Source organism: Pelmatolapia mariae, linkage group LG6 (genome assembly GCF_036321145.2).
Source record: "Pelmatolapia mariae isolate MD_Pm_ZW linkage group LG6, Pm_UMD_F_2, whole genome shotgun sequence".
Taxonomy (NCBI): Eukaryota; Metazoa; Chordata; class Actinopteri; order Cichliformes; family Cichlidae; genus Pelmatolapia; species Pelmatolapia mariae.
The window spans coordinates 34,137,236-34,156,143 of NC_086232.1; the positions used below are offsets into that span (position 1 = coordinate 34,137,236).

The following is an 18,908-nucleotide window of genomic DNA, read 5'->3' on the forward strand; positions in this document are numbered from 1 at the left end:
CTGGTTTGGACCTCATCTGATGACACTAGCTGTTGTTCCTGGCCTGCAGTGAGGCAGCTGTCCAATTTAAAGGATCATTCAGAGTTATAGATTAAGCTAAGCCTGACTGAGATGTTACAGTAACATGGGAACAATTAGTCTCAGCACGTACACATAAACACAGTGTGTATTCACTTAAAACAGTTTTTTAAACGACATCCTGTCCATGCAATGCCCTGATTAAGGAGGACCGTGTGTGTGCAATAAAATTCAGAACTTCATTAAAAATTATCTCAGGACATTAACCAGAAGAGGAAGGCAGTTTATGTCTTCATAAAGTGGATAATATACAAGTTAAGCAGCTTGTGTTCCTCTAGGCTTTTCTCTTTTTATTGCTCATGAATGGTTTTATCAGTGCACAAAAAGAACAAATGAGGATTAATTTGAGAATAACAAGGGGGTTTAGCAATCTATACGGTGGAAGTGAAGCTAATGTGTAACAGAGTTTAAATATCATGACTTCAGCATCACTAATTCCTACACATACAGACAATCTTCCCTCATGATTCTGTTACTTTTGAAAATAAAAACTATGATATAAAACAATGGCCCATCCTGTTTTTTTGTCTGCTCACCAAGACAAACATCCCATGCTATGGCTGCCAACATTAACATGAAAAACACACTGATCTGGTCCCTATTCAACATGAGAGCTAAGAGCTGCACTGTTGTATGTCATCAGTGCTGAGTCTGACCAAACAAAACAAAGAAGCCAGAACGACACACCCAGCTGTTTACTTTAGTGAGTTTTGGGATAAATCTTCTTCCATTTACTTGAAAATAAAATTTTAAGATACTAAGATACTACAAACAACGCATCGGTGACATTAGCAGGGTGTATGACTTAGTCTTTTATTGTGCCAAGAACAAATCAAGCATGAGGCACGGTTGTGCTTATGGAAGAACATATTAAAACAATGATGAAATTTGATTTATAAACATTTAAAGTCATTTTAATTACCTGATAATGTATCTATTATTAGTTGATTTAAAGGATTGGGTCCTGATAGATAGATAGATAGATAGATAGATAGATAGATAGATAGATAGATAGATAGATAGATAGATAGATAGATCTCTGAACACCTCTGAACTAAATTAAAAACTGAAATTTTTATTTATTTATTTTTGACTAATATTCAAATTCAAAAAGAAAATGGGCAAATACTTTTTCACATCACTGTAGATAGATAGGTCGATCGATTAAAATAAGTAAATAAGACAATAACCATAAATAACTATAATAACTCTGTTTTGTAATTCTGCGCAATGGATTAATAACAATAATAAATATTAATAAAAAGGGGGGTAAAAAAAAAAATATATATATATATATATATATATATATATATTACCTTTTCTTCACAAGCACAGCAAAATATATCCCAATAATATCCCAGTAGCTTGAATTAGACAGTTTATTTAATAATTAAGCCTCATCCTACACGTTACCGGTGCCATGTTTTCAGAAACGCGGTATCTTCAAACAAACAGCAGCACATACGCTTTGTCTACGTCACCGCTATAGATGATTGACAGTGAACCGCAGCGAATCCGGTGTCTGTCCGTGTTTTGCATGAGCCAATGAGCGTCCGGGAGTCATTATTTGCGGAAGTTATTAAACTGCTAGCAACACTGTGGGTTTGAGCTACATCTTTAGGATAAATTGTCACGATGTCCGCTGTTAAAATTCACAGGAGACCTTTTAGGTTATGTTTGTAGTAGAAATGGGTCCACTTCATGTTGAGAAGTGTCCTAAAATGGCTTTGCTTTAATCCACGTGGATTTCGCGTGTCTGCCTGCCTTTCTGTACATGTACACACATTTGCAACCATTTCTTATAGCTTATATTCGATCCTCAAGTTAGCGGTCACTTGGCTACTTTTTATATTGGCCCCATGAGTAGTAGCGAGGACACGGAGCAGCAGGTCAGGGAGTCAGAGGTCGACATGAACCCTCCGAAGCGGCTACGCACCACGGAAACACTGACAGGAGGCAAAGAGCGGGAGGTGGAGAAGAGCACTGTGGATGTGGTGGGTGATGATGACTCAATTTAATGTCCATACTGACATTAAGGAGAGTAAAAGTTATAAAAAGTGATATGGCCAGTATTACCACCCTAAATAGTTTGTTTACGGAGCATACAGGCTTATCCTCGTCTCTATTTCGGTGGTGTGGCATTTACTTGCGGTTTCAATTTGTTAAGAGCAAACTAATAGAGCAACAGGCTTGACTTCTAGAGATACAGGGCTTGAAACGTAAATATTCGCTATAGTTATTTTAGGGAAACCATTACAGATCCTAATAATGAAAGTGGCATCTGTTGGGCTACACCAGTCAGCCACAGTATTTAAACAGTGGATGGACAGATGAATAAAATAACCACATATTACAGTGTAATGCACTCGGAAACATTTAGTGCTGGTATTTATGTGACTCTCACTTTGACACCCACACAAATGTTGTTGCAAACCAAGCACTCCCCAACATCAACGGCCTCCAATTCAGCACAGGGCACCTAATGACAAGATGGAAAAAACAAAACAGAACTGTTCCATTGAAAAAGTCCCTAAATTATTTGCCCAGTTTCTTACCCCATGAAGGATTGACATGAAGTCTGTAAAACAAGCCAGATTGGTGGAGATCCCACCCCAGAAATCCAGGACCCACTGCCAAATTATCAGCACCAAGTACCACTGGATACCCCCACATGTCCCAAGTCTATACCTTAGTTGTGTCAGTTATTTTGGCAGCTGTAACAGGTTCAGTATAATATTAGACAGCTGCTTGATTGGTCTGAACCAAGTTGTGCCTAATATACTGGAAACGTTGTACATAGAGACACTGGCAATTTCAACTTACTTACTATATAGGAGTTTGACTTTTGTTATTTCCATGCCCTTTTGATTAAAGAAGTGCTACAGTTGCAATTTTACTCATTTTCAAGATCACTTCCCTCCTGCACTTCCAGTTTATACCATCCTGCTTGATTGTTGTTTTTGTGGTTGCCAAAGCAGCAGTTGAACTGAGTGTAAACTTTCTATTTGTGTCTTCTTTGCTCAGAGTATTGTGATGCCAGTGTATAATGCATCATGCTGGCTGGATGAATGTCTGCAGGCCATATTGGTCCAAGATTTCACTGGATCCATGGAGCTGTCGGTGTTTGATGACGCAAGCACCGTAGGTTTTGTAGGCATATTTACACAAGTGAAAGAATACATTGTCTCATAGTTTGAGACATCACTTAACTTTTATGCATGTGCGTGTCTTTTAGGATGACTCGAAAAAAGTGGTGGAAGGTTGGAGGGAGAGGCTAGAGGCAAAGGGCATCTCAGTGGTGATCTCTGGTCACAACTCTGAACAACCTAAAGGAGGTCAGTAACTTTTGGGATATGATCAGCAGCCAGTCCACGCTCCCAATCAAATTATGTGACCTTTATTTTGTAGTTGAACATGAAGGCCTTAATGCTAGTGGATGCTCATAATTCCCGTAACACCTTCCCAGTTGTTCCTATCACCATTTGTGGCAGCTAATGATATCAAATGAAAGCCATTGTTGCATTCCCCAGAATAAACTATGTCTGAGGTGAGTACTGACAAGTTTCTGGGGAGAAATGGAAAGTATGTGAAAGAAGGGGGATTTATTTACATGTAAAATCGGTTTATATGAACATGGTTGACATAAAGACCAGCCATGCAGCAGCCCTTATGCTGAAACAACCAAAAACAAAGGCAAAAGTTCAACCAAACACAATCTCCAAAGAACAGTGAAAGCTACTGAGCTCATTAACAAGAAGGCAGCTTGAATGCTGCCAAATTGGCCTACTGGCAGTAAATGAGCCATTTCTAACAGTCTTTATACTCTGGGCCCAGCTGATCAGTAGTGGGATCAGCTGCACTGAATCTGCACATTCAGCATTTCATGAGGGTTACTGGGTTGAACAAAATGTTTCATTGAAATTGTGTCCAACAGGCTTTGAAGTACTTTTACTTTGTTTGGTGACTGTCAGAAGCGTTACACAGTTAGTAGCGAGGTCTGTATACAGCCCACTGTATTAAAACAAGCAGTTCAGACAATAAGTCAGTTTCCACTGGTGCAACAGCTTATCAGGGACCATTTAAGATCTGGTCCTAAAAATCTTCCACTCTGTGATGAGTGTTGGACTTACTCTTGTGAATGCTTAATTAAGGAGAAGTGCAGAAATACAGTGCAACCTTTAAGATACTTTTTTTCCATGACTGAAACAGGAACTGGTACTCTGCAGCAATTTATACTGATTTCAGATGGATGTGTTAAGTTCATGTCTCTTACTTATTTATAGAATATGCACTGTAACGTAGTGCAACACATTTCAGTGCGCTACAATTTGCAGTACATTTGAAAGCCCTCAAGCTAGCAGAAATGTAATAAATGAGCCTGTACTTAAGCGCTTACACACCGGCAGCGCTTTTTCATGTTGTCTGGTTTGACGGTTCATTAAGAATCCAAGCACACATTTAACTGTCTCACAAAGACATATTTAAAACCGTAAGAACAAATAAGCATGAAATGTTCTTTTGTCTTTCAGTGGGATATGCAAAGAATAAGGCCATATGTCAGAGTCGTGGGCAATACTTGTGCTTTCAGGATGCGGTGGGTGTGACCAAGTGTGCTTCATATCTTTCATAACACATACAATAGTGTGTCCAAAATAATGAAATCATATCGGGGTGTTCAGTTATCCAGAAAATACATGCAAACACAGATCTCAGCAGTCAAGTTACCGACTGATGGGCTAAATGAGCTCCTAACATGAAAGAGAAATTTAAGTTAGATTAGAATAGCTCTGTTTTTGACACAGTGCTTTGTAGCTGCTTATCTGAAACACTCATCTGACACACTCATCTGACACAGCCAAAAATGAAAGCTCCAAACATCTGACAATCTTCCAACCTCTGATCGCCGCTGGCTATATTTGCTCTTATCTTTCAGAGTCGCATCATATCAACTTGGCTGTTTTCTGCTAACTTTTCACAGAAAACACCCAGTGCCTATAAGATTGGTTTATCTGAAAGCAGTCAACTAGTTCTGTTTATTCTTGTGACTCTTTTTCTGGTAATGCTGATATACTGATATATTTTACCCTCTTAAACTTTAAATACAGCCTTTATCTCAACCACGCTATGAAGATAAACTCTTGTTCTGTGCACATCAAGTTTTTTTGCCTATTTTCTATCTATCATTGCAGTTAGACAGTCCCCTCCAAGATTATTAAAAAATTGTTTTTTTATGTTAAAATGCTAAAATTGTCGAAACTAACAATAGAAAATCCAACCTAAACCATTTTGACCAAGCTCTAATATAGTTCATTAAGTGCAAATGAAAAAGAATTGTGTGTATTGTGCATTTGTTGTCACATGTTATTGGCATAGACATTTAAAATAATTATTTTCTTAACTTTAGGATGACATTATGTTGCCCCAAAGAATCCGTCTGCAGTATGACGCGTCCGTCTTGCACAAAAACTCTGTAAGTTCTCTCTTAAGCGTTTGCTTAATCACTTCCTTCCCCGTCTTTTCTTCTCACTTCTCTTCCTCCTCCTCTCTACCTTTCCCTCTGACAATCACACTGTTAAAATGAAAACAACAACAGCAAAAAAGATATTGTTTGTGAGAGTGAGCATGTGCATGCGTGCGCGTGCTGCTGTACAGTTGGCATGTAGAACAGAGTGAGTATCCGGTGTTGATGCTTTCTTTGACCTGGCAGGTCAGGGGTTATAGGTCATGTGTGTGTGGAAAATAAGGGCGACAGCATGGAGACAGCAGGCTTGCTGTCCTCCATAAACAACCTGCCTGGTTCTGTTCCAACTGTAATTTTTTTATAGTTGTAGGTGAAAAAATGGGACTCCTGTATTTTGTTTTTCAGTTTTCTGTAACCTCTCTGTTTATGTAAGACCTCCTCTGATTCTGATGTAATTCTTTCTTTACTTTTTTTGCTTGAATATGTCTCAAAGGAAACACAATATGAAGCAGTAGTTTGCATTATTTGGGTGAAATGTATTAGAACTTTTAGATGAATTATTAGTTATTCTGCCAATAATATCTTAGTTTTTTTTATTATCTGAATTAAAAAAAAGATGTTAAAAAATTCTATTAAACTTCAAAATCAGCCTTCAGTCTGAAGGATAATTACTCAAATCGTTGGAAATTTGTGCAGCTCGATTTACAAAAAAAACAAACACAGAAGCTCTCTCTGATACAGAATTTTGTCTAAAATGATTGAAAATGTTTTGGGTGGTTCTTGGAGTGAAAATCTTTATTTTACTCACAAAGTTGTGCATGTGTGTTTCCATGATAGCTGATTGGCTGCAGAGTCCAGCGGGTACCAGAAGGATCTACAGAGCGTTACACTCGCTGGATCAACACACTCAGTCAGGACCAGCTCATCACACAGGTAAATGAATGCAGCTTAGCGGAGCATGTTTTGATTGTCGACTAATGTGTTTTCGCGTGCATATGTGAATGCGTGAGGTCACGTGACAGGCAGCTACTAGGTCAGTTTGAAACAGGATACATACCTGCTGTACGCAGTTTCCACGGAAATGTGTTTGTGGAGTGGAGAGAGGACGCTGCATCACTCCTGACCTCTCTGTCTATCACAATCCCAGCAGAGGAAACAGACCCCAGTGCCAGCTGTCTGCTGAGGGCAGCCTGTAGTGGAAGCTGGTAAAAGTTTTGAGCTTTGTGTAGAAAGCCTTGTGTAGCTACCAAATCATCATACACAAGCACTTTAGTTTTATTATACTGTAAAGCTGTCTGAAAAATTGAGTACATCATTTAAAAAAAATAAGAAAAAATATGAAAACAGGTAGCTCACTACTCAATAAACCTACAAGCTTCAAACTGTTTCTGCGCTCCTTGTTATATTTCATACATTGATGGCATCTGCAGTCATGTCAAAGGACTCGTTATATATATAAACCCTGTGATTCAGTAGCTTGTAGAGCCACCTTTTAAAGCAATATCTTGAAGTAATTGGTTTCTGTATGACTTCATCGTTTTCTCACATCATTGTGGAGGAGTTTTGGTCCACTTGTCATTACAGCGTTGCTTCAGTTCATTGAGGTTTGTGGGCATTTGTTTATGCACGGCTCTCTTGAGGTCTTGCCACAGCATTTCAATCAAGCTGAGGTTGGGACTTTGACTGCACCATTGCAGCATGTTGCTTCTTCTTGGCTGCTGTGTTTGGGATCATTGTCCTGTTGCGTGACCCAGTTTGGGCCAAGCTTTAGCTGTTGGATGGATAGTCTTACATTTAGCTCTAGAATACTTTGGTATACAAAGAGTTTATGGTCTACTCAAGGTGCCCGCGCCCTGTGGTTGCAAAACAAGCCCAGGTCATCATCCCTCCACCAGGGTGCATGTCAGTAGGTATGAGATGCTTGTGCAGATATACTATATTAGGTTTTCATCAAATCTGACACTGTGCATTATGGACAAAATCTCCACTGGGCATTATTCTATTAGTATTGTGGACTCTTCTACCGTGCTCTTTTTAGAGGGATATAAGCCAAATAAGCTATGTTTGTTCAGTCTTTTTCTAATTGTCCTATGATGAACTGTAACATATAAGTTGCTGTGTGCTGTGAAAACTTTCTTTTTCACATGACTTTAGGAAATTCATTGGTAAAGGGCTCCATAAAGACATAAAAGGTAATGGTGTTAAACATTCTTGACCTAAGTGCTGACTACATTAATGGAATTATGATTTCTGCCATAGATGGGAAGCCATAAGGTAACCAGTGAATACACCCTGATAGATGCATAACAGATGCACAAGCTGTTGGCCCTGGCAGGAGGAACTATGAACTATGAACCTTACTAATCACTCAAAGCCATGAAAATTAGCATGGTGCATTTGGTCACTTGACCAGCTTGGCCACGTTTTTGCTGTAATTTATGACTTTATGCTTGTACTCATAATCAAATATAGTGGGCAAGATTTGAGAGTTGTGTCCATACAAGCGTTCTAAATAGGCAAATCCCAGTACTTATTCACACTATAAGTATTGGAAAATTTTTTAGAATTTCTTTGACGATGTGATCACGTGAAAATATTTACATAAAACTTTGCATTTGAATACTTTACCCAGTGTGTTTTTAAAAAGTTACATTATTCACGAAGTGATAAAAGAACCAGTGATATAAAAGTAAAACCCCTGGAAGTATGTCTGTTTTTGTAAAGATGGAAGTCTGCTGTTTCTGACTTAACAAAACACGCTGTCACTAAGGATACAAGACAACCTGGACTGGCTCACTCTCCCTAACACACACACACACACACACACAAGGTCTGCATAACTCCTTAGCAGACATTCCAGGATATTTATATGATATTAAGTTTCATGGAGCATGAGAATGAGATCATACATTGATTCTGCAGGCTTAAAAGCCGCTCCTTTTCCTTTTCCTTCCCCTTCTCTTTCTTGACTCTATCTGCCTTTGCTTTTACTTTCTTGACAAAGAAACTGGACTTAACTGAGTTAAACTTTAAAATTTACATTGAGCACTGCTTCCTTTACTCTAACATTCATCTGTAGGGCATTAGATATGGTTGTCTAAAATATTCTCTACCCCTCTGATTACTCACATTCACCCTAATGCTCTCAGTCTTTCCCAGAACTTGGTCTTATTCCTCTTATTCATGCTTTTGGCCACAGCTTACATCTGCAAAATGTTGCAATATTACTACAGAAAGGCAAAGAGATGCACGTAGGCGGACACACACGCACACACACACATGCACACAAACTCATACGCTCTAGATTCTGTCCAGCTGTTCGACTGCCTGAGTCCAGATGTTTTGCACAATTATTTTCATCTGTGATGCATTTCTGTTACGCAGTAGTATTTCCACTTCAACCATGAACAATCACACAAGTACAAATGCATATGCACACAGTGTGTAAGACAGAGGGATGTAGCTGGAGAGGGAAGTAGGACCACCTGAAATGACCTTTAGATTCAATATGCAAAAATATTACTGTTACAAAATACACACAAAGAGGAGGAACAAGCAGGGGTGGGGAACTGAGAGGGGGCTGGGTGCTGGTGTAACAAATGAGTTGGGGGCCTGCATCTGTAAAAAGAGAAAGAAATATAGAGGACATAATCCGATCCTGATGTATTAAAGGAGTTTTGCGGTCAGAGAAACGAGGAGAAGCCAAAACAAACTCATTAGTCAAAGAATCATATGCGAGAGGATGGAAATGTGTATCCTTCCCCTGCACACTTCAGGAAGCACACACACTTCTTTAAGAAAGCACATGTGGCTGCACTCTAACCTATTTTGTTTTCAGGATTAGAACTAAACTTCTCCTGAGTGCAGCTTGTTGCTTAAATCCTATTGCGAAATTTTTCAGAGCCAGTAGCTTCAAAATCCATCCAGTAAAGTTTGCACAATGTGAAATAACAGAAATAGTATAAGAAAATAAAAACATAGTAATTAGAAACCTTTATTTACTGAAAGCGGCACAAGAAAGAACTTTTTTTTTAATGTGTTGACGTTGCCTGTGCTGCTCCTGGCACCCTGTGAGCTAAAGGTAAAAACGTGCAAAAACAGATGCATTAGATACATTAATTCTTGAATAAAAATGTGCATGAAACCTTTTTCAAATGAATCTCAAGCACAGCAACACAAACTCTTAATTTAAGTTGGACAGTGTGTAGCTAATATGACACTGTATATTGTCTCTTTATTAGGTTATTGACCAGAATATACTCCTACAGATCTGCCACAAACTGAAAATTTATGAAATTTTAACAGTTTGTCGGTTTCAGGTGTACACCTCCCATGGGCCCAGTGTTGTCATGCCAACATGGTTCTGCTCACGGGAATGGTATAAGAAAGTTGGGCCGTTTGATGAGGGAGGCAAGGTAAGCATTCCTATTCCTCAAACTGACTCTCTGAGGTGTTCACAAACCCACTTTGTTGCTCTTGTCGACTCACCAAATGTCAGGAATAATAGTGATCGGTCACCTCTATACACCTGACCAGTCACTTCTTGAATGTGTGAATTGGTTGTGAATGTCAGAAAGAATTACCCAGATGGAAAGGTGTGGAAAGGGAGGAGTTTTCAGACACTGTTCGAGCAGCCGATAAGAACATCCTTTAACGCATTCGACTTCTCACCCCTACTCATATGAGCTGTTTTCACACATGAAAACTAGGAAATTCTGTGAAAATCCAACTGAAACCTTGCCTGAAGTTTTCCTTTCTCACATCTAGCACACTGCTGAAAAATAATTGTTAAATGTTCTCACTATCAAAAATACATTTGATATCTGATATATAAGCCCAAATCCAAGAAAGCTGGGACGCTGTAGAAACTGCTAATAAAAACAGAAGGGAATGATTTGCAAATCCCGTAAATCCATATTTTATTCAGATTTTAGAACACTGAAAATATATCAAGTCATTTTACTGTTCCATGAAAAAGTGAGCACAACAACACAAAAGGTTAGGACAGGGTTTACGAAAGGCTTGAAAAGTAAGTGTTGCTAAAAATCATGAAACTACAAACATGACAGACAACACCCAGGACTGTTAACCAGCTGGAGTCTTATATCAGATAAGAGTGCAACACGTTAATCTCCCAAACTTCCAGCAACTGGTCTACTCCTTATTTGTGGACTGTTGTTTAAAGAAGAAAGGAACCCTTAATGTTAGCATTTAAATGTTGCTATATTGGCTTTTTGGAATCAGAATTTACAAGATTTAGACTAGAAGGTAGTGTGCCAAGTTATCAGCTAGCACTTCCAACCTGGACTAGCAAACTGCATCCATACGCTGTATGGTTGGGATGCACAGACATAGATAAACAGACTAATGCAACAATTTTACTCACCAAAGCTCAAGCACAGAGTTCTCAGATGGTCTTTATTTATCCACAAAGTCATCTTATTTGTCAGACAATTCAGTTTAAAAAGCACCAAATATTCAAGAGGTTCAGTTCAGTGTCTCAGATTAGTGGAGGTAAGGCCTAGCTGCAGCTCTCTGTGTTTGGGCATATGTCATATCATACCGTAATTCTTCTTCTCTGTCTCCAGGGAGTCCCAGAGGATCTTCTCTTTTTTTACCAGAGTCTTCGTCACGGTGGGGGTCTGTTCCGGGTTGACCAGTGCCTCCTGATATATCGTTATCATGAGAAAGCAGCCACTCACTCCGTAACTGAGTCAGTCCAACCATCATTCCTCTTCAGCTGCATTCACACACACATACTTGGACATGGTGTTGATCCTCCACCTACTCACAGCTGCCCACTGGCATCCCAGATTTTCTCAGAGCTCAGTCCTCTTACACACAGATATGCTCACACACACATACACAGACACATGTTTTAGTAAGCTTGAGATTTTCAGACTGTGTTTGTGGAATTTCAGTCACTTTCCCAGCGTATGAATCAGGAATTTCTATGCGTTTTCTTCTCTCTGTGGAATGCTCAGTATCTGTCCAGTGGTGCTGGGAGGGAATCGGATCGCGTTGTGAACAGAAATGTTTGACATATTGCGTAGCGTTGTGTGTGTGCGCATGCACGCGCGTGTGTGAGCACGTGTGCATTCCTGCTGTTGCCTGTGCATCAGCATGCAGTCTCTGCAGGTGTGTGGGTCTGCCTCTAAATCTAAAACACACCAAAGAAAAAGGTCTTTCCTGCCTTTTCTCCACTCACACTGCCTAACCTTTCATCCCTTCTTTCCTGTTATCCCACCTTCCTTCCCTCTTTCCTTCCTTTCTCCCTTGCGTCTAACCAGTGCTCGTATATCTGCCTGTGTTGACGCACTCCATCACCAATCATCCTCCTCTGTCTTCATTTATCATCTATTTTTGGAGATCTATTTCAAGCTAGACTGCCTTCCACTCTCCCCTACTTCTTATTACCCCTTCCCATGTACTGCCTACTTACTTCCTCTCTTTAGTGAAATGAAACCATTATCTTATTTTTGTCTATTTACGTCTATCTTGCTCATGCATGTAATTGTAGATGTGCTAAATGTGAGGTGTGAAGTCTTTTAAAAGATACTGCCAAACAGTAACTGAGTTGGGAGGCTTACTTACACAGAAATGCAGTGTTTGTAAATGAGATGAAAAGTTTTGTGTGTAGTTAATCTCTACCGTATTGCTGCCCTGCCTTAGAATCAAAGCCTGTATAGAGAATGCATAATAACCAAGGAATCTGGAGACCACCCGAGCTCCACGATGATGGTGGAATCGGGTTTGCTTGCCATATGAGGCCCAGTGCTTAAAAAAGTAAGAAGTTGACATCAAGAGATGAGAGTGAAGTACTTTCTGAGAATGTCTGCTTGATTTCTCATTATTAGTGCCTTTGTTTTAAAATGTGAGTAGAAGGGGGTTAAGCTTGTAAACATAGACAGATTTAATCTTGAGGGTGTGTGTGTGTGAGAGAGAGAGAACCCTGTACACAGTTGTGCAGAGGTTACAGGAAGTCAAACTAATTTACATACATAAAATTTTCCATCTACTTAAAGCAACAGATCATGACTTAATAAATGTAGTACTTGCCGCTTTCTGAAGGTATGACACCGAAAGGATGGTTTAAATTTGTAGTTTTAGCTTTCATTTGTATTCACTGATAATTTACAATAGAGCACAACTAAGTTAGGCTGTCTCAATCAGACCGGTTATAAACAAACTGACCAACATTTCATCAACTTCTTTCAGCGTAGCTGCTTTTTTTCGATCGGTCATTGGAAGCTCTGTTTTGCACCCTTACACTTGCTCCTCCTCTAATCCCAGAGCTTTTGCAGTCAGTGTAAATGACGACTGCTCAACTTAAATCTAATTTTTGGGGAAGTGGATGAAGGGATTCAGATCTGGCGAGAAGGGTAGGTGATAAGAGAAGAGGGGAAAAAATGGTTCTGATGTATTTTGACTGCAGCACATGTTACAGTTCACCAATGGTAAATATTCTTCCTCAGCCACTTTAAGGAGTTACAGTAGAACTCTTTGGTTTTTTTCTGGGAGATTAATTGAATTTACGAAAGTCAAATACACAACAAACATACTCGTAGAGTCTTTTACTGAAATCTGTTGTTTAGTCCTTAGCTCATAGCCTAAGAGCCAGCTCATGTCACTAGTAGTGACTCATAATGTGAAAGTTTGCTCATTTTGACTCAGTAGGTGATACTTGCTTTTTGAGCCCCAGTGTGAAATCGCAAGTACAAGTGGTCAGAATGGGACTTCCAGAGAGAAATCTTTAAAAAACAAACCAAAAAAACCCCAGCAGCTGTTAAACGGGTTCAGAGGGGAGCTTCTCCCAAGACCTTCAGCTTCCTTGAAAGTGTTCAACCTGCTGCTTCGATTTAACTGCTTCTTTCCCCACACTAAATAAAAAGAATCTCGGAGTTGTAACTGTGACAGTCTGATTAATTTAGACTTCTCTGGCCACTCTGTTCACAGAGAGACTATTTGGAAGCTGCGAGTAGACTTCCTGCAGGAGAGAGTTCTCAGCCAATGGGAGAGCGTCACCATATGGAACGCTGGTAAACAAGGCCGAAAGCTGTACCGATCGCTTAGCCCAGCCAATCAGAAGAAAGTATGTTTCCTTCAGAGGGAAATAACCAGCCAAATCAACCTGCTTCCTGTGTCTTAGTAGATACAGATAATGAAAAAAGTTGTGAAATGCGTGTTTGAAATTAGTGTCATTCTGTTATTTTAGGTCAAAGCTTTCTGTGATGTGGATGAGAACAAGATCCAGAAAGGCTTCTATACATACGAGGAGTCCAAGGTGAGATCATATTTGTGACATTAAACAGGTCTCCAAGATGGCTTTATTCCAGTGATTTATTTTTTTTAAAAATATGACCAATGTTTTGTAAACCTCTCTCGTGTTCCCGTATCTTTCTAGGAAAGGCCTAAGCCAAAGATTCCAGTTCTGCATTACAAAAACGCCTCCACTCCTTTCATCATCTGTGTCAAACTGGTGAGCAAAAAACATGTTTGTGTGTTGTATGTTTGCTGTTTCTGACCATCTGTTCCTCAGGTCTGTAATCTATGTTAACAACATAATGATGAAGGGCGTGTGCCCACTACATGACATAACACACACAAACACAGGAGAGGCTGTCAGGAAATGGGTAGAGACAGCAGCCTGATCTTTGATCACATGATGCTTGTACAAACATTACATGTTTTTGCCACTATTGTGTTTGCATATATCACATGTCATGGTTTGCATTTTATGCTCCAGATCTTGGCAGTACACATAGGCTTTACCTAGAACAATGGCAGTTTTTTTTATTTATTGCTTTTCAGTATGTAATGACACACACATCCATTGTGGCAGTTAAATCACTTAATATCTGTTTATCACACAGCCAAATTCAGATTCAAATCTATGGTGACCCCCACCCCACCCCACCTCAGGGGTCTACTAATTGCTCAATTATGGGAATTGGGAGAAGTAATCAGAGTCGGAGGAGATGGAGACCTGGACCCAATCATGCTCTCTCTTGCTCTCTATGACATCCACATAAACAAACACCTGGACTCAATCACACCCAGGTGTCAAATATTTATTATCAGCAAATATATTGATTTCAACTTTTCTCAAAGACTCTGGTTCAACCTAAATTCCTTTAGTTTAGTCAAACATTTATTGTTGTATTTCTTTTGGCTTAAAGCTGAGGGAGTCTATCATGTTTTTCTATCATTGGTCAAATTCCATAAGGACCTTTTAGCATTTTGTAATTCAAGTAGCCTCAAAAACAAGACTTCTGCAACTCCTCTTGGATCTGTTCAGGATTTTGAAAATTTGGCCCTTGATAGGAGAGTTTGGAATTCACAAGAGACGGGATGTTCCAAAAACTGTTGTTCAAATCAGGCATTCCTTCATATAAAGGAATCCCTGATTGAGTGGCAGAAAATCCTGCAGGAAAATTTGATATTCCAACAATAGCAACAGCTGCCTGCACTGGAAAACAAAAGAAAAAAAAAGGGGGCAAATCTATCAAAACCAGAGTGTCAAAGATGGTCTGATAAGTGAAATAAATGTGCTAATATCAGCATTTCAGAAACATTTCTACTGTATCAGCTTCAAAATGCACATCGAGCATCTCATTCTTTTCTTGCATAGTTAGTCTGTTAACCTTACTTTCAGATGCAATCAAAGGTAACAGCTAGCTATGTAAAAAGCTCAATGACACAGTGACCCCCCCCCCCCCCCCCCCCCCCTCCAGAACAACAGTAAGTTAAGTGCCAAGCCTATTAATCCAACCCAGCTTAAAGACAAAGCTGCAGGAAAAGGTTGTTTTCTCACTATTTATTTCCTTTTCCTTCTTGCTTGTTGCTGCTTTAAGTAAGAAATACCAAGTCAAAAGAATTCTGAAGACCACAAACCCTGATGGCTGATTTCAGCCTTGAAAGAAAATGATGATGTTTGTTACATAAGTTGTGTTGTAGAAATTGTGGCCTGCCATGATGTTTTCTGTTAATGTTCTTTCTCTTGTGGCATCTTTTCATTCGTAGGACATGACTGGAGGTGACCTGGAGGAAAATCTAAATTCTTTGCAGCTGAAGGAAGGAATAGATTATTACCACTTCAACTGACTGTTCAGGGAGATGGGGAAGACTGAAGGAGGCTTGCAGGTTAACAGGCAGTGGAATGCAGAGGAATATGTCACTTTCACATATATGCAAACTGAGAAGTAGGCAGGTAATAACAGGAAAAGAGTGAACACTGGAAATAAGTGCACATTTACAAAGATGAGGGTAGGAGATGGCTGTCGTGTATTTTAAGTCTTAAAATGGGTTAAATGCCATTTTTTGTAGTTTCACTTTGATATATCGGCTAATAAAGTCACAACAGGATATCCCAGCTCTGACTTTTTCTGACCCTCTCCTTAAGCACAGCACAAAGGTTTGTAAGGCTAATTCCACATTTCTTGCTGAGTGATGAGTAAAGGTTGATACCAGACTCGTATATTACATAAAAGAAAATATAAAACCAAGTGAAATTTAACATAGCTTAATTTAACAACAATTACAGCCTAACACCTTTGAGTCTCCTCATCTTTAATACATACAAAAATGTACATAACAGGTCAAATGGAAACAAAACAATTTAGTGTCTTACAAAGGTGCACATTATGTCTCATTTTTTGTACAGATTAAATTAAATGAATATGTGTGTGTGTTTTTTTAACCTATGGCAGAGTCAGGCCAGCTCTTCCTCAAAGACTGTATATAAAACATGGAAGTGAAGTCAGAGCTCAAGTTCCTTTAACCTGCATTTTTTTCTAATAGTCAGCAAAGTGTGACAACTTTGCTTGAAAAAAATGAGTTCTGTTATATTGTAAAGTTAAAAAAGATGCTTTCTCTCACACAGGATGGTGATAGCTGTGGTTGCAAAAACAGTTGGAGAAAAAAGCTTGACCGTTGTTAACATTTTCCTATGGACTTTATTGGCTCAGCCACTTGTTTTCGATCATATAGAAATAAAATTTTATGTGTTTTGTAAATCTTGGTAATAGTGTTTTTCAGAATGGAGGGTTATCTGTTGTATGAATCCCATTCTATGCTCATTGATTAACCAGTTGTCAGTCATAAGTCATTAGCCAATGAGCTTATGATTTCACAGTAAGACCCGCCTTTCACAGTACATCCTTTTTTTTTTAAACCATTTCCAACAATGATGGAAATGTGAGGCCTTAAAACAGAACTTCAGAAACTGACGGGGGACACTGCGGTAGCAACGTTTATACTGTTTGTGGTTTTTTGGGGCCAGATTTACTAAACCAGCCAAGGTGTGGTTATTTTATTGGTGATTTACAAAAAGACACTGTTTTCTAAACACTGGTGCACTAAGTTCATTTCAATATCAAGTGCACAAAATAAGACCTGATTTTTTTCAGAATTAAATAGCTGCGCAATTAGCAGTTACTGACATGTCGTAAACATTACTAAAATAGTTTGGATGCTTGATTTAAATATTCTCCTCCCTATATTTTGCGCCTTGAGAAAGGAACTCCCTGAAATACGTATGCAACAGGTTTAGCTGTGATAATACACTAAGCTAAGCTGACTGACTGCTGACACATGTTTATTATTTTTTTAAATTAAAAAGCGTGTGTATTTCCCAAAATGTTAAACTGACACTTTTAAAAGCAAAAAGTAACGATGAACTGAACCACAGCTGAAAGAGGCAGCACAAGGGAAGATATGAAATGATAGAAACAAATGTGAAGATCTGAAACCCTTGTACTTTACAGATGACTGTTGTATATCATGCAAGAGGACACTGCCAGTGTTCATTACTGAAGGAATAAAATGTCACTGTGTTTTCTAAGTCTGTGTGAAGCCAGTTCGATAATTGCCAACCTGTATTCTTGAACTTGTAACTGAAGTTAAAGGGAAGTGCAGTCATGACAGAAAGTACAATTTATAAAGGGTGGGATGTTTTATGACCACATTTCTTAACAATTGTTCCCTGATGCAACTGTGTAAAATCAGATGCACGCACACATCTGCAAAGAATGTGCAAACACAGATTCAACTCACATTTGTTTCTCTTTCCCTGGGTCTCTTATGAAATCTAAAGAACAATAACCTCTTTAAGAGGGCACAATTTTGATACGTAAACACATAAAAAAAACGTTTATGTTACCTCACAGAGTGAGGAGTTTTTCTGCCCAAAGGTAAACAGACCTATCCACACAAAATATCCCCCAATGTTTGCTGGTTTGGCGTCGTGGTTTGCATTACTGTAAATTTGGCCACAACAGTTTGAAGGGCAGCGATGGTTAAAAAAACGGTCGTCATCCCTACCAAAGTTTTATTTTCGCTACCTTTGTTATCATAGGCACAAAGTGACACATAATCACTGCACCACATTAGTAGGTAGGATTGGATTTAGTGTTGGATAAATAGCAGGAATGAGTCAGGTTTGAGGTGAAAGCCCCTTGCCTCTGCCACCCACACCGCACAGTGCTTTGTTTGGGCAGAGAAAAAAAGAATCACATCCACTTAGCCACTAGCTTCTATCTACACCCCCTCTTCCCTCTCTCCTTTAAACTCAAAAACTTAAAGGAACAGTACAACCAATATCAGATTTACCCATTTTCCACCTCCAACCTGGAGTGCGTTTTATCCATCTAGATTGTTGTTTTGATGTGAGTTGCCCCGTTTTGAAAAAGCAGGCTGTAGAAATGTCTGTCTTTGATATAATAGAGCTAAATTAATGGAGCTAAATGGCACATTTTAGTGTGCTGGGCAGATTGTTGTGTCCACACCAATGACCTAGGTGAGTAAATAAATCCCGTAACATAGAATGATTTTTTGTAGGAGTTATTTTCTTTCTACCGTCCATGTCCACCGAAAAAGGAGAGTGCAGCTAGCTGATATTATATCTCAGCTGAGTGTGGGACACCATTAATGCTTATGTCCTACCGAGCTGTCACCTAGTTTTTGTCACAGGTGGATGTATGCTTTGTTCTGCAGATCGATAAACACAGCTGGTATAGTTTTTACAGTTTTGATCTCCATAAAAAAGTGCCATTTAGTTCTTTTATATTCAAGAGAGAGGTTAATACTTCTGTAGCTGATTTCTCCAAAACAGAGTGACTCACACCAAAGTAATGTAAAAAAAACCCAAAACAACAACAACAATGATTTGGAGGTGAATTTTCCCTTTAATCAACGAGGCCTTTTCCAGAGAGAGACTTTGCATGTGATTTGGGGTTTTTTACATAAATGATTTGCTGTTTTGCTTAAGGTGGGGCATATTCGAAACGTAACATTTCTCTGCTTCTGAATGCAACCCGTCATTCAAAGCATGTGCAGCCATAAAACTGTAATATTCTTTGGATGAATGAAC

The 18,908-nt window shown here is 39.1% G+C and overlaps 1 protein-coding gene across 2 annotated transcripts; it reads left to right on the top strand.

Annotated features, from left to right (window-relative positions):
• The first annotated feature begins 1,664 nt into the window (after positions 1 to 1,664).
• Positions 1,665 to 16,554, top strand: b3gntl1 (UDP-GlcNAc:betaGal beta-1,3-N-acetylglucosaminyltransferase-like 1). Of its 2 annotated transcripts, XM_063476671.1 has the most exons (12): positions 1,665 to 2,072; positions 3,103 to 3,219; positions 3,314 to 3,413; positions 4,608 to 4,672; positions 5,483 to 5,548; positions 6,377 to 6,472; positions 9,859 to 9,954; positions 11,128 to 11,252; positions 13,496 to 13,631; positions 13,755 to 13,823; positions 13,944 to 14,018; positions 15,563 to 16,554. In XM_063476671.1, exons 1-12 carry the CDS (start codon positions 1,938 to 1,940, stop codon positions 15,641 to 15,643), a joined length of 1,161 nt encoding a protein of 386 aa, XP_063332741.1. In that variant the 5' UTR covers positions 1,665 to 1,937; the 3' UTR covers positions 15,644 to 16,554. The 2 variants fall into 2 exon arrangements, with proteins under 2 accessions (XP_063332741.1, XP_063332742.1); XM_063476672.1 differs by lacking the exons at positions 1,665 to 2,072; positions 3,103 to 3,219; positions 4,608 to 4,672.
• The last annotated feature ends 2,354 nt before the right edge of the window (positions 16,555 to 18,908 follow it).

What these genes read in the sequence shown, in the direction of transcription:
- b3gntl1 (XM_063476671.1), top strand. Translation starts at nt 1,938, where the DNA reads ATGAGTAGTAGCGAGGACACGGAGCAGCAGGTCAGGGAGTCAGAGGTC. An exon ending in GCCCAGCCAATCAGAAGAAA is followed by an intron (nt 13,632 to 13,754) that starts GTATGTTTCCTT and finishes CTGTTATTTTAG; the next exon opens with GTCAAAGCTTTCTGTGATGT. An exon ending in TCATCATCTGTGTCAAACTG is followed by an intron (nt 14,019 to 15,562) that starts GTGAGCAAAAAA and finishes TTTCATTCGTAG; the next exon opens with GACATGACTGGAGGTGACCT.